The following is a 17,273-nucleotide window of genomic DNA, read 5'->3' on the forward strand; positions in this document are numbered from 1 at the left end:
TTTAAGAGAGAAATGTTTTTTTTATATTTGTTCAAACATTCCCAGTGTAGGATTGATCGGCATGACAGCACACAGCACTGTGTTACTCACAATGATGGTGAATGGTGGCTCTGGCTGGACAAAATGTCTCGTTCCTTGTGCTTCAATTAAAAAGGAGCCATTTTTAGAAATACGTAAACACGTAAATACAGCTGATGACAGAACACCACCAATTGATACTAAATCTGAGCCAGTTTCAGTCCCATTTTTTTTGTTGTAATAACATACTGTACATGAAAACTATGTTTCTGCATCATTTTTCTCATACATCTGTGCAAAAGATCCCAGATTTCCCTCTAAAACCGCCACCGACAAAGTGCATAACTGGAAGAACACTGTATGCTATATCTTAAACACTCACATACTGTAGGTCACTAGAGCACGGGACAGTAAGGGAGTCATTACATGACAAACATCCAATGGAATTAGCTTAACAGAATACGTTACACCGTACAAACATCGCAACACATCACGGTCGGAAACAGTCAAATGTACAACTTGCAACAAACAACAACACGTAAGCATGCAACATATTATCTTCATACAATACAAGTGTAATCCAATGACCATATATATTATATTCACAATCAATATATTACATTTTTGTTTCAAGATACTTATAAGGACCATAGCTGTGGTTTTGCGTGTTGTGGTCGTTTAACTACATGTTGCGTTTACTTTACATCACAGTCAAACTTTTTCTAAAGCAACAGCGAACTTGACTCGAATATATATGATCGATCACAATCACTAATGTTATGGTTTTGTCACAGAAAGATTAGAGCTGCCTGGTAATCCAGGTGTGTTTTGGAAATCTGACCTTAGTGGTGAGAACCATCCTACATCAGACGGAGGAAACTTTAACACAAAGTCCTGGGAGCAACCTGTGAGACAAATAATAAGCAGACATTAACTGTATGAAAAAGACTGTGTGTAATTTCTTCGTTTCTTGAACTCAAAATGTTGAAATCACTCTCAAATCACTGATGCTGGTGTTTCCTACAAGCCCCAAAATGAAAGGTCTGAAAACAATCCCGTGTGACAGGTGATCAAAGTCTGTGACTTGATTTCGACGTCAAACTAATGCGAACCGAAACCTGAGAGAAACAAACTGTGTTCTTTGAAAAGTGGTCATCGGTAATGTAAGATATACACAACCTGTGTTTAGGCTGACACTGGCAAAACCACCAGTATAGTTCTTTAACGACAGCATGAACGCGTCACCTGCCTAATGGATGGAGGTAACGACCAAACATGCATGTCAAACATAAAAGTCCACCGTAGAGTCCAGACAGGCCAGTGTTGGACAGCATGGGTCCCATCGTCTAGCCGAGGCCTTGGTCCTGGCTCTCTGTGTGCCTGCGGCTGGTGCGCTTGCGCTGCTGCTGCTGTTGCTGTTTGGGACTCAGCTGTTCCCAGTAGGACTGGCAGTACTGGTTGATCAGTCTGATCTCGGGCGGGAAAGGTGTGGAGACGAAGGACGCCTGCGGGTGAGGTCCCGCCTGCCGGGTTTTGGGCTCCTCGTCCTCGTCTTGAGCAGTGAGAGCCAGAACGATGTCTCGGTCCAGGATGCGCAGAGCCACGCGGGCCACGGTGTGTTTGAAGTTGTTCTCAGTGGCGAGGCAGTGGTAGAGGCCTGCGTCTGATTGGTTGAGGGACTTCAGGAGGATGCCGTGGTTGGTCTTCAGAACACCCCCCACACGGCCGAGCTGTGGAAAAGAGAATAAAAGATGGAAGACTACAAACAGAAAGGCTCCAATATTATTTAAGGTAAAACGAAGGGTCAGGCTCTGACTGATCTCAGGTCTGTCCAGAACCTGCTTGTCTCAGCTAAGCAGAAAGATTGGACTCTGCCTGTCTGGATCCGAAGTAACAACATTCACCTTCCAGCACCTGAAAGCTTCATGCTAAAGCACCATGTTAACGCCACAGTGTAAAAACAACAAGCAGCAGTTTTGTGGCGTGTGCTGGACTGTTTATTGCCGACCAGACTTTTATTACCTCCTTGGTGGAGTAAAGTCTAGTTATGCTTTCGTCTCTGCATTTACTTGTTTTTGGAGGCGTGAGGCAGAACCCAACACATTTCAGGGAGGATACAGGAATTTTTATTCCCAACATTTTCTTTAACATTGCAAGATTTTCGAACATTGTCTTTGTTTTCTCAGGGAGTCATTCATGGATCTTGATGACCAAATTCAGGCATATTTAGGGAACTGATACATGAGTGTGTGAGATTTGGTGCTTGCGTCATTCTGGTTTAAAATGTGACTGTTCCTCCTCACCACTTTCCTCTTCCCCTCCCTCTGGAAGAGCCACTTGACGGTGGCCTGAGGAGAGCGAGGCTGACACTCCAAGAAAGTGCTGCTGCCCTCCACCCCGAACTGAACCGTCTCTCTGAGACGTTTCTCCACTGCAACGACAGAGAAACATGCTTTACTAAGTGCATTATCATTACTACAACTACCAGTGCTATATAAAAAGTTATTATTATTACAAATTTTAAGTGGTCTTTAAACACATCGAATATTTACCACACCTTTTGCATTGAAGCCTCTGCACTGCCTCAGAGGGTCCCCATGTTTAACGTCCTGTCTTCTGCTCCTCCTGAGACAAAGGTGACAATCAAGAATGAATCTGACTCAACACATCCCGGCTTCACAGTGGAGAAACAAAACGATTTTGATTCTGTGAGACGTCCCTGACCTCTTGGTGGACGGGGTGAAGGCAGAGCAGCTCTCTCCATCCCAGGCGCAGTAGGGGTCCCGGGCCAAGCAGCAGTCGGAGCAGGCCCTGCCGTACACACCACAGCGGTGCAGCGACACCTGGGTCAGCCCCGCGTCCGATGACACGTAGAGCTGTTGCTGCGGTGACACAAGCAACACGACTCAGTGAGGAAACTGTTCATACACTGTAAAAGGTTTCTTCAGGACGGATGTGCTTACTCTTTTAGAAGATATCTTCATTGTTTTGACAGGAGCCCTGGTCTGGAAATGTTATTTAACAAATGAAAAAAAGATAAATCAACACATTATCATCACATTTCATTACAAAAAACAATATTTCAGTGATTTCAGGGCCAAATATTCAAACATACCCTAAAAACCTCTACTTCCTCCAGCGTGAGTTCCTCCATGCTGATCGGGTCCTTCGGCAAAACGATAACTTTTTGCACGGTCCCTCGATCTGGAAGTGAGAGACGTTTACTTTGAGTCCTACAATTTGTGGTCAAAATGATCCTCAGGTTGGAGAAGTGTCCTCAGCACTTGCAGCTGTCTCACCTGTCCCCAGGAACAGCACCTCGTAGCGTCCATCAACAGCATCCACCTGATCCACCACCAGGGCAGTGAAGCGGTAGTCCACGCCGGTTCTCACCACCAGGGGGCGGCGGTGGATAGGATAAACTGGATGGATCATGAGGGGATGAGCTCGGATGAAATCCACAGCCTCGTCCGAGAAGTTCTTGGAGGAGCGGATGCCTGGAGTGAAGGTTCCTCCTGGACACTGGATGGGAAGAAGGAAAAGGTGGAGATTGTTTATGTGCAGGTTTGTGAAAACATGTCTGAGGTGTGTTTGAATCTGAATCTGAAGTTTACTCCTGACTGGGTTTTCACATACATACAACATGCTTTGGTGTTTTTAGTGAAAAACAGTGAACATGGTAAAAAAAAAGAAGAGTGAGGGGAAAGGTAAAGCCAATGAAGAGCAAGTACTGTGAGAATCTGAGGAGAAAGAAAAGATTCAGATTTTATGAATCCAAAGAAATTCTTGTGCCAGCTTGCTCCAGGATTAGTGACACAAGATATGTACTGAGAGTATAAAGTCAAACAAATATAGTGAAAATAAAAATGAAAGTATCAAGTGTATTATAAGTGAAAAAGAAATTCTAAACTGAGTAACAAGTACATAAGTACACGAAAAAAAATCCCAGGAAATCCCTATAAAATAATTATTATTGTGTTTTTGTATTATGAAAATATTAAGAGTGATACAACCTCAGTCATATAAAAATACCCATGAATTATTCCCTGTGAAATCTGAGAGGAGTCAAAAAAAAAAAAACTCACAATGTTAAAGAAAGTGGGAAAAAACTAATCCTGGATTTGCCCACTGATCCAGATCTGCACCAAAAGTTTAATTGGGTTCTTCCCTGACTCAGAAAACATCCGTTCAGTTGTTTTTGTGTAATCTTGCTTACAATCCAATGGACAGGGGTGAAAACATAAAAATAAAATATATAGAAATGTGTGTAATGTGAAAACATGTGTAATATCTCAATAGTTCACACAGAATTAAATGTGAGTATCCACATTTATTATACATGTGCATAGGTGATACAGTGATTGATTAAATGAGATGAACAAGAGAACATGAGTGAAACGTACTGATCCAGGTCGTGGGTAGGGAATCTTGCCCGTGTACTCTGTCCACTGGTAATTGTGTCCGTGTTTGTGGGCAAACGGTCCATTGAAGACGTTGCGTATATCAGCCATGGCGTACACGCACACTGCTGAGCCCTTGAACACGGAGCTTAAACACAAACAGATCATTACGGTCAGAGGCTTCATTAAGAGACGCTCTGCACCCACACACACTGCAATGACTCGTCTACGATGTGAATGTTGAGGTGGGGTGAGGTGAAGGACAGAACTCACCCTGCTGTGGTGAAGAGAGCGTACACCATCGGGTTTCGTTCATCCTGCGTGGGTTGAATAAACACGTCCCCTGGAAGGAGAGCAACACACAAATCAATACCTCTGTATAAAAGCAGCCGCAATTACAATGCAATCACCTGGAGCGCAGTGCTGATTTTACTGTGGCCTCACGTAGTTCATCGAAGCGCGTCTCCACTCCATCTTCGCCGATCACGGAGCAGATAAGACGAGCCTTCAGGAAGGTCGTCCAGCGGTTCACCAGAGACTTCTGCCCTCCTTCATCATTCTGGACAGGAGGGAAATGAGGCCATGATTCAATACATACCATTCCTTTCACATCAGAATGAGAACTTGTATTAAATTATTACACATAAACACCACTTATTGTGAATTTCACTTCCTGCACACATTTTATTTTATTGCATTTATTATTTTATTCATATTTTATCGTATACTATTGTGAATTTATATTTATTCTCATATTTATGTACATCTTTGTGAAGTTAATATAATAAACACTTCAAGGATACTTTTGTGAAATTTCTATACAAAACAATATTTCCAAAGTGGAAGGTATATATTATATTATGTACCTATTCTGTATTATAATTAGTTTTTCTTATTTCTATTCTAGTTCCTTTTTTATTCTTTCTCTTGTCCACCTTATTCACTTGTTTGCTGCTTTTACAAGTTCATTTCCCTGGTGTAGGATCAATAAAGTATTATCTTATCTTATCTTACATGTAAATGTCTTATAATATCTTTTTTCACTCCATATACGCTGTGGATTCCTCACCAGACACACTCTTCCCACCCTGGCCAAAACACTGGGGCTCGCCCCGCCGCTGGAGTCTAGACTCTTCTCTCGGAAAAAGAAGTAAAGTTTGTCGTCGTTCTTCTCTGCGCTGTCAGGGATCTGCTGGATCTGAACAAACACCGGCTCTGAGGGATAAAAACAGATAAACCGGGAGTGGATTGAGGCAAGTGGTTGTCAAATAAAATTGGAGGAACTGTAACCTGTAATCACTGACAGTTACCTCCTCACACCCACACTTACTCACCATTGAGCCACCTGGAGTCGTACTGCTCTGTCCTTATTGCCGTTCTCCCGCCCATGGTCCTAAACAGAGCAGCATCCGTGCTCATGAAGTCAATATGGACGCCTGCGTATAGGTTACCATCTGCAGAGGCGGAGGGATGAGACAATAAAGGAGTAAGACTTTGTGATTCTGCAGCACAAGACGTTTAAACTCAAAAGATTTGGGGGTTTTTTGCCTATAAATGAAGAATGTCTTACGGATGAGAACTGCAATGTTCTCCTGTGTGGGATCATAGGAACATTTTCCTTTCCCTGAATCCATGTACCCAGGGACCAGCCTGAACAGGTAGTCCTGCAGAGATGAGACAAAGAGAACGTGCATAAAAATAGACCACTAAGACGTCACATGGGAGCATGAGAAAATCATAAACAAATCAGTGTCCCAGTTTGTAGCCCTGAAATATTTAACAGGACGACGCTTTCCAGGCCTGCTGCAGAGGGACGCTTGCTGTAAATCCCACTAGGGGGAACTGTAAATGTCTTTGGGTTCACCTCTGCCCTCCAGCCCCGGTTAATGAATGTGCAGATGGGCTGGTACGCCCCCGTTCCACAGGTGTAGAGGTGGGTGCGGTTCCACGGCTCTATCAGCCTCACGAAATTGGCACATTCGCCCTGGACAAAGACGAGTAAGACAAATGGAATTCAAACATCATCCTCGTCACGAAAGCAGAGGCCTGTAATTTTTTGAAAGAGCCGGATGTAAACACATGATCCCACCTGTCTCCCCTTTCCTGTCATCTGACATTCTCCCTTTCTCTTGGCGGATGCCGGCCAGTGGATCTGGGTTCAGCAAACACACAAACAAAACACTGGATTAATGTGGATCAATGCATTCAGAGACTTAAAGCCACATTCCACATAGCAGACTGGATTTGAGTTTGAGTTCATACGCACTATGAGAGGCTCCTTGTTGACGTTGTGCATGTCCAGGGCCACCAGGTACTCCCGGCTGCCCAGGTAGAGACGGCCCTGATCCTGATCCATCAGGAGGATGCGGTAGTCGCTGGTGTTGAAGGAGAAACTAAAAGGCCGGGCCGCACGCGTGTCCATCAGTTCTGCGTGGGCGGAAAAAGAAAAATTCTCAACTGTGTTAAAAACATCTACAGCCTCAGGAAAAACCAACAGCAGGGGGAGCGAGGATTGTCCCTGAACAACTATTCACTTTATCCCCTTTATGCCCTTGACATGTTTCATTACTGACGCAGATGAACTTGCGGTGCCTTCAAGTTCTCAGTCCTTTTCTGGAAAATGTGTGTCACTGATTAAATATAACTCAACTAACAGCATTTTAGGAAACATATTGGCTTTTAAGATCTCAATATTTTATGTGTCCTGACTCCCTGATTGAGTTTGAGGCACCGCATGCCTCGTGGAGTTAGACGAAAAAGCGGGTCCCCGAGGAAACACGGTCAGTGGAACTAACAGCTAATTCTTAAGATCGGGATTGTGTTCAGCAGAGCAGAACCTGTTAGGACACGCTGCAGTGGAACATGTTTCGCCTTTTTTTTGTTCTCCTGAAAGCTCTGATTAAACAATTTTCATCTGCTGCGAGACAAATGGACTCTGCACCAACTCTGAATGTGATTTTTATATTTCCATCCTTCCATCCAACAATACATTGCATCACATTAAAGGCATAAAAAGCACACACACACCCATACACACACACACACACACACACACACACACACACATACACACACACACATACACACACACATACACACACACACACACACATACACACACAAATGCTGACCCGAACCCTAATCTACTGTATATAAAAGGTGTTTGTAATTAATTCAAGTCATATATTTCAAATCGTCTCATTGTCTTGTAGTTGTTATTATTTTACAAACAGTCGTGTTCATATGATATATTAATATTATTTATTTTGACGGGACCATGTAAGTGTAGAGAATTTTAAAAAGAACTCAGTCTTGCTAACCCTAACCCTATACTAACCATAACCTAACCCTAATTCTAACCTAACCCTGATTCTAATTCTAACCCTAACCTAAACCCAAACCTTGTTTTAACCCAAACTGAACCCTACCAGTGCCTGAGGGACCAGTTCCCTTATCCCTCTTAGTGTTAACCCTAAACCTAAACGCAACTCTAACCCTCAACAGCTCATTGAAAGTGGGTCAGAAAGTGAGGACTGTCCAAAATGTCCTCACTCCATTAGGTCTAGGCTCAAAAGGGCAAACACACACACACACACACACACACACATCTGTGACATGTGCCAGATACTGACAGCCATATGTGCACACTGGGACATGACGCAGGCATGTTAAAGACAGCGGGCTTATATCATGACAAATGTTCCCAGAGACCCTCAGAAGCCGGCTTACGGGGATTGGAGAGGAAGCGCAATCTTTATTTACATCAAAGTGCCTGCCATCTTCCCTCTGAGGTCAATGTTAACAGGATGCAGTCAAGGTGCCACTAAAATAAGCGATGCAATCGGATCTCTGGACGACACGGGATGGAGCCGCGGACGTGGGCCGAGGTCCGGCTCTGTTCCTGAGAGGTAAACACAGGATAACAAGCCTCGGGCCGAGCTCCACCGGGCCATAGTGGATTCAGCCAGGAGGCTAAATGTGGAAACACCACACCCCTATACATGTCTCCATCCTCCAAAAATAGCAAACAATGTACTGCCATCATCTGGTAAACATCCAGCAAACACTTCTGACAACATTCTGACACTGACAGGGAAACACTGGGAAGGACATTGGATTCAAGTATGAAGCTACAGCACTATGGGCGCTCATGTTACAACTTAACAGCATATTGTCAGTGAGGCACTAATGAGCGCTGCCATTTAGTCCCGGCCTTATGGACAAACTGGTGACAGCACTGAGAAGGCATGGGATCCTGGAACATGGCTCCAATTACCCTGCACGTTCTGCTCTCTAGCAACTCTATTAAATGGCACTCAGTCCAGTCCCTTTGTAGTGGGTGTGAGTGACACCGCTTCCCAGCCTCAGAGGAAACAATACAAGATATCTCTCCTCTGCAAGGCCTCCTGTGCCCCAGAGTGTCACTCAGGGCAGCTCATTCGCTCACAGGAGTCACATGTCCCCCGGCCGCCCCGATACCTCCTCCGCAGGCGCCGTGGAGAACAAAGAAACTCGCTGTCACAAACAATGAACAATAAATCGTCGGGGTGGCAGAAAACAGTTGGGGAGTAAATCCAACTTTTTTCCTTCTTGTTTGGTATTGGGGGGGGAAGGGTGAGTGAGGTCTGTGTATGTGGCCGATTTACTGGTTGATTCTGCACCTCTCAGCTGTTTCTACACAAACTGCATGAATTCGTCTGTGCAGATGTGAACGTCTGTATCTTGCACAAGGAGGAATACGATCAAGTTCAAGACCGAACTTGTGTAATTGGTCCTAATACTAATACCTTGTACACTGTGTTGCTAAAACACACTACTGTGTATAAGCTGTTTACCAAAAGTCCAGATTAGTGTTAAAGGTTGAATACAAATGCACTGCAATTACCCTCTCATGCTTCAAATCCATATGCAACAACTACAACCATGTGGCATGAACAGCTGTTGTAAGTCTCATAAAATCAAACTGAATTCAAAACTAGATTCCAGCTGCGTGTAGTTATCAACCACAGATCTCACGTGTTCTATTTCTTCTGTTTATTTTGTCCAACATGCTCCATTTCCACGAGAAATTTGGTGCAAAACAATAAAGAAGTAAGTAATTAAATATAAAACCAAAAAGGTGTTGGCTGAAGTAACAAGTTCACACCTTTAAACACAGTATTTATTTAATTGGCTGCACTATAAGGCCCGAGGCTTGTTTTTCAAATAATTGTTTTAACTTGCAAAGTGAGCTACATGTTTCTGTTCCTCATTATATTTACAAGCACAGTGCCAGAGCAACTTCAGAATGATTCCTTATCATAAGTGAGTCCTCCTCAAACAGTTTTTATTGTTTGTGTGCTGGACATTGTGTGCACAGCTTTTTATAAACAGTCCATGTTGCAGAGGGAAGTTAGAAAAGTCTGTGTTCCTCCTACCTGGTTTATCTGCAATGAAGACTTTAGAATCAATGTTTTGCATAAAATGAAACTGAATTTCTTTTTTACTGTTCACGTGTTTGGTTCATATATAAGTTTGAATTTGAACTTAATTTCTGAGCTCTGTTGAGTGGAAGACAAGTCGATTAGATGAACAGATATTTTTGAAGTTAGTGGGTAGATTCCTAAAATGTTCCCCTTTAACAGATACACATCTATTTTTTACATTTTTACATCCTTATTTTTGTTTTCTTGATTCCCCTGAGTTCATGATTGAAACCAAACGTCTGATCTGCTTCACGTGTCTCTTGTTTAGAAAGTACAACATGTTCCTCACTGAATCGACATTAAGGCACCAAACACACTGACCCAGTCCGGACCTGGCAGCTCGCAGCCTCTTCAAACCTCAGAGGAACGCCATAAATCTGATTCACGCTTCCTCTAATTCTCACTCACAGGTACACCTCAGGTGTGACACGTGTGATTTGTGAGTTTGCACGTCCACATGTGCAGGTGCGCTTGAAGACACAACATGATAGAGGATAGAGACACAGAAATAACTGTAATCATGCAGCATTGTTTTTGATCAAAGGCATCATCCACATATTTGTAACATGAACCTCGGCCATTAGTCTGCAGATTGTGCGGGAAAATCCCAAAAGCTGACAAAAAAAAAGGTTTGAAAAAAAAAACCCACAATCCACTCCCATCTTAGATTTTATCCTCACGGCCAAAAAACGTGGCGGCTCTAACACTTCATTTGGCTCTTTTGATCAGATTTCAGCTGCTTCCTTCCCGAGTCATCGTGTCGTGACTTCAAAAACAGAGGGGAACCGACAGGTCAGGCCGGAGCTTGTGTGAGTTTTCAGGGTGTGGAGGAGAAACTCTGTGGAAGGGCACTGCCAGTATCCAGCCTCACGTAATATCCACCTTTTGTTTTCAGTGTTGCTCTGTTTGACATGTGGCAGGAAATACGTTCTTTACATATGTATAAAGAGGAAGCATAACCCCCACTGGTGTGGATACGTGCGTAAGGGGGACTGAACGAGTGTGCGTGAGTGAAACATGTACGAGAGAAGTGCCGGGACAATCCCTGCTGTCAGAGGAGTTGGAGTTAATCTGTATGAGCTCACCTTTGAAGGAGAGGCGAACCCGTGGAGCAGACTGCTGCAGGCCTGAGCCTCTGTAAACACATAAGGCCAACAGGAGGAGTTGGGCTCCAGATGCTGTCATGGTAACAGTCATGCAGGTAGCCCACAGAGATCTAAATCTGGACGAAGAAAGAAAGAGGAATGAACTATTATTATAGAGTGCCCCATGAGAAATATGAGACAGAAAAAGAAGGAAGGACAGACTCCCTCTCGTTCTCTTTCTTCCTCTGATCTCTGTGATCAGAAGTTTGGCCTGAAGCCTTCGACAGCGAGAGGTACAGTTTGGCAGGAGAGAACAACGTCCAGATCTTCACACCTGCTCTGGAAAATATGACAGCCCTATTATTTATTTAAAACGTAGTGAGGTGTGTGTCGAGACTGTGGAATATTGTATTTTCCAGCACATTCACGTGGAAAAGTCTGGAACAATGGACTGAATGCGTGTGTGTCTTCGTCTCCTTCGACGTTATCTTTTCTTAAAAACGTGTATTTCATCCAACATTTTCATAGAAAACTGTGCGTGAAAGATCCTCGAGCCCATCAGTGATTCCCTCTGCCTCTCTCTGTCTTTCAACAAAGCACGTCTGCGCACTTTGAAAAGCTGACGAGTGAAATACATGACAGTTCAAAAGAAACAGGTAGCCCTCGCTGAAACCATCTCTGACAGTTTAGGGGTGTTGAAACGCAGCCTAACTGTTAGACCTTAACTCTGCATTCATTATGTATCTGCACTTTGCCGGAGAGGATCCCAGATAAATAATGAATACTAAAAGCTGAGTCCATAACATCCATTAAATTGTCTCCCTGTAGGTGTGCTTTACTCGGGCTATAAGCCATCCCAGGGGTTTTTCCTTTTTCTCATGACATCCATGTAGCCAAGGCCTCTGGTGGCACAAGCCTCAGAACAAAAAGAAGGGGGCTTTTAGGGGAGAGGTATTCATGGGGAAAGCTAGCTAAGTTTTCACAAAATGCTCATCACAATTCCACAACAGGGCGTGACACGTTTTATAAAAAGACATTTTCCCATGGAAGAAACAAATCTCAGCATTTTCATGAAACATTTGGAAAATTAGAACCAGAAGTCACTTTCTGGCATCATCACACAGATGCCATACATCTTCCCACCAGGGAGGCTCCGTCTTTACGTTCCTCTTATCATGGTAAATAGCACCGTGAGATTGTAATCAATGTGATTTTGTGTTATTAAGTTTCACAAGGTAGTGATCAACCAAAGAGGATCCATGATTAAAACAGCACTGAATCACTTTGACTTCATATAAGAGAAGAAATCAGAGTAGAAATCATGGAAACAATAAAGAAAAATGAGCTTAATTGGGAATTACTGACATTTGTAAGTCTCTATATGGGCAACAAGCAAAATAACCATGACCATTAATGTTCAGTGTATTAATCTACTGTCATTTTTAATACAAAACGATGTATTCCCAATGAAATGCCTTCAAAATATCTAAAATAATCCATCAGAAAATATGACTACAGCGTTTTATTGTGCCTGAGGGTCTCCATGTCTGATGGCCTGGTTGTACTTTGTGGGATTTCACTGCTGGTTTTGTGTGTTGGGTGGTAACGTCCCCACAGATTAAAGTCCTGCTGTAATAATATATGATTTCCCCAAAAATAAAATAATTACAGGATTTCTATAACCTACTTCTTTCTTTTTCCGCTGAGGAGTGCGCGCACTTACCTGTGAACTCAACATCCAGAAATAGGAACCCGAACAAATGTGCGCGTACTTGTGCCATCCAGTGCGATACAGAGTAACTCAAGTTAAAAGTTAAACCACAGAGGAGTGAAATGTTCCTACCTTTGATTTCTCAGCGTCTCTACAGCTGCTGTGTGCGCCCCGAGGATCCAAAAGTTGCGCGTTGTTACCGCTGCATTCCCCGCGTTGTGCGCCCTCGGAGCCGGATTGGAAAATCTCTCAGCAGCGCTGCGCAGGCATGAAACAATCCGAGAGGTTTCCAGGAGAAAAGAAAAACCAGCCCCACTGCCTATTCAGTCGAGCGTATTTCCTCCATGTAACGACACAAGACAAAAGAGAGGCACGCACAGCTGATCCCGGATCCCCTGTGCCCGCTTTTATCCAAAAGTTTACCCCTGGAGCGCAGCAGCCATCGCCGTGAAGACAAGATGTTGCTCCATCGGTTCCTTTACAGACGGTTTGAATGTGAATCAAGTGACCAGGTGCAGGTGTGGAGAGAGAGAGTGTCCTGCTGTCCTCTCCCTTCTGCTCTGCCCCCACCCAGCCTTCCCTCTCCTGTTGGCCACAGCAGCATTGGACCAAACCTCTCCGTGCGCCATATGGGTATGATTAACCCTTCAGCTGCCGCTTACTTCAGCTCCACTCGATTATACTGGGTTGTTAAATGTGTTCTCTTCTGGTGGAGTTTATTCAACCTGAATAATTAAATGAAATGGTGACGCACAGGCACAGCTTGATGTTTTTCCCATGCACTTGGACTCTTCTCATATACAAGATGCAGGGGCTGAGGTTCACTTAGAGATGAGGCCTGCTCCTTGGACCATGTCACCATTACTTTTCAGCTCCTCACAAGAGCCAGGTCAGGCGAAAAAGATTCCTGGGATTCCTGTGTGCCGGGCTCCAACGCTCATGACAACGGTGACAAAGCAACCGGGGTGGTGGGGGGGGCTGCACGTAAAAGGACATCCACCCTGTTAACTGAGCCTTGAGCTTGAAAGTAAAGCGGCTTATAGAGCGGCCTCTCGTCATTACTGGGTTTTGTGGTGAGCTCTGACGCTGGACGGTGCACAGAGGACACAAAAGCGGAGGGTGAGTGTATTCTGAGCAGAGACAGTAAAAGTATAATAAACACACGAGGCAATGAGGAGGAGACATCTTGTATTCCATCTATTTGAACTTATCTTCAATGCACATTCTCGGGGTTTGATTCACCGTGTTACAGATAGAGAACGAGTGACCTTATCTCATGTTGGGTATCGGCCAGTGGTGATGTGCAAGCACTGATGTGTCCTGGAGGGACTTTTTGTTTCCCGCCCCACAGGAGGCATCCCTCCTGTTTCCAGCTGAGGAAATGAGTCACAAGTCTGCGTAAAGTTCAGGCTTCCGTGTGCTCTCAACTTTGACCATGGACACCGGTACAGGGACCAGCTCCCACCGCTTCATAAGCCACCCATTAACGTCATCCGTATCTCTGCCTGAGCCATCCTCCATCCTGCAGCCTTATCTGACCAGCAAGCACCCACCACTGCCTCAACTTGCTGGAGATAGCAGCCGCTCTTCACTCACCCTCAGAATAGAGTGTTTTTGCGGTGAGTGTAAGTACAAGGAGCGAGAAAAAGTCGGCTGTACGGGGCCTGTTTCCTCAAGCATGATGGATGGATTTTGTATCACAGACGAACAAGTGTCGATTAGAAAACAAACACTGAGTCTGTTTTTTCTCGTCCACAAAGAGCTCTGTCAAGAGGATCCTCCGGTCTAATGGATGGGTAACGTGAAATGCGAGGTAGACATTTATCCCTGTAGGCCTTCCAAAGGCTCCAGATAAATCCAGAGCTCTCAGACACATCAATCATGACAATTCCAGGGGATGAGCGCTGTCCCCTCGAGGAAAAACAACCCATTATTTGACCCCATTGACGGTCTTACCTCAAAGTATATTGATGAATTGGAGAGTGTCTGAACAAGCCCGCTGCAGAGAGTCCAGGGCGTCACCCTCACCACCATGACCTTGAGAGGAAATTACAGGGTTGTGAAAATACAGGTACAATATTCACCTGGATAATTTGCTCCATTTTCCATCGCGTCCCCTCTCACATGACTTTACAAGTCTCCTAATTATTATCCTACAGGTCAGGGAAAAATGTAAACATCAAAATGCGAGACAAGGGAACAGGTGCTGTGTGACATCCATGAACTTCACACTCCGATGGTTATCAAAAGGAGAAAGTAACTCTGGAAAAACATCTTTGACGTGAAGGCCTCATACGTGGCGTGCATTCCATACGCAGCCTGCTCACCTCGCACTGGCATGGAAGTGAGGTGATGGAGAGTTTTTATGGAGAAGAATGTACAGAGATATTGTATCTGCAGCTTCCCTGAGACGAAGCATCGCCTGCAGTCGGCCAACGTGCCACGTGTCCACCGGGCCAGCCAGCCAGCCAGCCACCATCTGCCTTGAAGACGAGACTGGCACTCTTCCTCGCTATAAAATGCAGCTGGGAGTATCAACAGCTGCTGAAGAGGAGCTCTTTCCATACAGCCAGGGGTGTGTGTTGGGAGGGAGGGCTACTGTACATGAAGAGGAGGATGTGAGGTGGATGAGTGAAAGTACAGCTTTGTGTCTTTAGAGGTAAACCTGTCAGCACCAGCCTGTGGTAACAGCCAGTTAATGATTAAGTGTCCCAGTGCAAAATATTGTATGTGTGACTTCAGGCTCCTTAACCTCTATGACAGACTTTGTGCTCAGAGGATCAGTGGGAAAAAACATGTGACATGCAGAATAAAGTGAGAAAACACAGAGTGCATGTGTGCCTCTCTCCTGCAGACATGTCTAGAGCGTGTGCACGCAGACACGGATGCACAAACACGCTTGCACTTGCTCTGCAGCTTGAATTAAAATTGATTTCTCTTATCTCTCTCTCCCTCTCTCTCTGCACCCATCCTCTCCCTCACGGCCCCGAGACGCCGGACTCCAGGTGAATTTCAATGTCAAAGGCACGAAGGTAACAGGAGCTTCTGCAATCTGTTCATTCTGTCAAGTGGTTGTGTGTGTGTGTGTAGGTGTGTGCTCGTGCCCTCCTGTGCGTGTGCGTACAGTATGTGAGTGATTGGTGGGGGGTGGACCCATTCATCTGTCTGGTGTGATCGTGGCTCTCTGTAACCGGGGCCGAGGCGTGAGTATGCACTGTGATCTCCCAGATAAGAGTCATCCATCTGCTGTGTGTATCTGTCAGGACCCAGGCATCTCTGCTTATCACTGCACTCATCCATTTCCCTCTATCATGCTCACTCTTTTTCTCTCTCCTCACTGCCCCCCCCCTCCTGCACACTTCAAATGCTGTGCTTCATCTTGATTAGCTGACAAGCATACGTGCTGAAAACTTGCAAATACACATGTGACGTGCAGCTTCTGTACGTGCATGCATGTAGGAACGGAGGAGCATGAAGGAATGCAAGCTGTCACAGACGCCTACAAGCATGCACACATGTGCAGAAACACGCACAGGTAGTTGGTATTCAGGAGCACTACCTCAACCTCTCACATTACCCACAACACAAAGCAGCACCAGCCCATTTCGTTTACGCACTCCCAACATCAATCACACAGGAGAAGAATGAGCTGCTGTGTTATCTTTTCAGCTTTCAGTCGACAGAGAATCAGTCTGAGATTCCAGCAGAGCCACTCTGGGAAATGTGAGGGCTTGACGTGATGATTTGTGTACAGTGACAACACCAGCTCAACCCAGGGGAGTGCAGTTTACAGAGGGGAATCCGTTTGAACGGTTACAACCCCCTACATACAGAGGCCTTCACGGACAACTCTCAGACCGCAACGCAGCCCGAGGACAGCTTTGTTGTCCCGGCAATCTGTACTTAGTTTGTCACGATCAATATTGTAGGAACCGAGTCCCATTATTAATTCATAGTTATAAAAACATTGTGCGCTGAGGTGGGCTGAATAAAGCTGCTTCAAAGGAGGAGAGCAACTCTTGTTTTTCACATGGGATCACTTCATGAAGTATAATGTGTTACCATCATCAGTATTAATAGTATATGCCCATCCTGGATTGCATACCCTGGGCTCTGCTGGGCCCGCAGCAGGACAGGTTTTTGCTCGTGGAATATTTATAGCTGTGCATTAAAAGTGGAATCAAGGGTTTAAGTGTACCATTGCTACACCGCTGTCGTTCCTTTGTCTGGGCCTGTCCAAAAATGTGTTGCCCGGGGCTATTTGCAGGGCTTCATTCAAAACGTCATCGATATCACACGCTGCTGTCATATCAAAGGTGGAATATATTAAAGAACAGCTGTACGTCAGCAGGGTTTTGTTTGATTCTTCCCTTTAAGAAGAGCGCGTTGCAGCCAAGAACATCAGAGGTGACTTTAATGTCGATATGTCACGTGTGTTATTGCTTCTGAACATCTGAGACAGCTGAGTGAAGGCAAGATTGAACTTAATCTCATTAATACACACATGAAAGCTTAAATAACAGCATCAAAGAACTTCATAACAAACTGTTTTTTTTTTACTCAAAACCAAAATTAAAACTTGAAGTCTGACAAG

At 44.7% G+C, this 17,273-nt stretch overlaps 1 protein-coding gene across 1 annotated transcript; it reads right to left on the reverse strand.

Annotated features, from left to right (window-relative positions):
• LOC109635245 (semaphorin-3F-like) lies at positions 1–13,086 on the reverse strand. The gene is made up of 18 exons (XM_020096307.2): positions 12,812–13,086; positions 10,969–11,105; positions 6,685–6,845; positions 6,508–6,570; positions 6,283–6,402; positions 5,989–6,082; positions 5,753–5,872; positions 5,488–5,633; positions 4,863–4,977; positions 4,692–4,761; positions 4,422–4,566; positions 3,318–3,540; positions 3,134–3,222; positions 2,982–3,023; positions 2,743–2,900; positions 2,576–2,643; positions 2,322–2,449; positions 1–1,748 (listed from the first exon to the last, which is right to left on the reverse strand). The coding sequence occupies exons 2-18, from the start codon at positions 11,078–11,080 to the stop codon at positions 1,365–1,367; spliced, it is 2,238 nt and encodes a 745-aa protein (XP_019951866.1). The 5' UTR covers positions 11,081–11,105; positions 12,812–13,086; the 3' UTR covers positions 1–1,364.
• Between the last annotated feature and the right edge of the window lie 4,187 nt (positions 13,087–17,273).

Source organism: Paralichthys olivaceus, chromosome 6, assembly GCF_024713975.1.
Source record: "Paralichthys olivaceus isolate ysfri-2021 chromosome 6, ASM2471397v2, whole genome shotgun sequence".
Classification (NCBI taxonomy): domain Eukaryota; kingdom Metazoa; phylum Chordata; class Actinopteri; order Pleuronectiformes; family Paralichthyidae; genus Paralichthys; species Paralichthys olivaceus.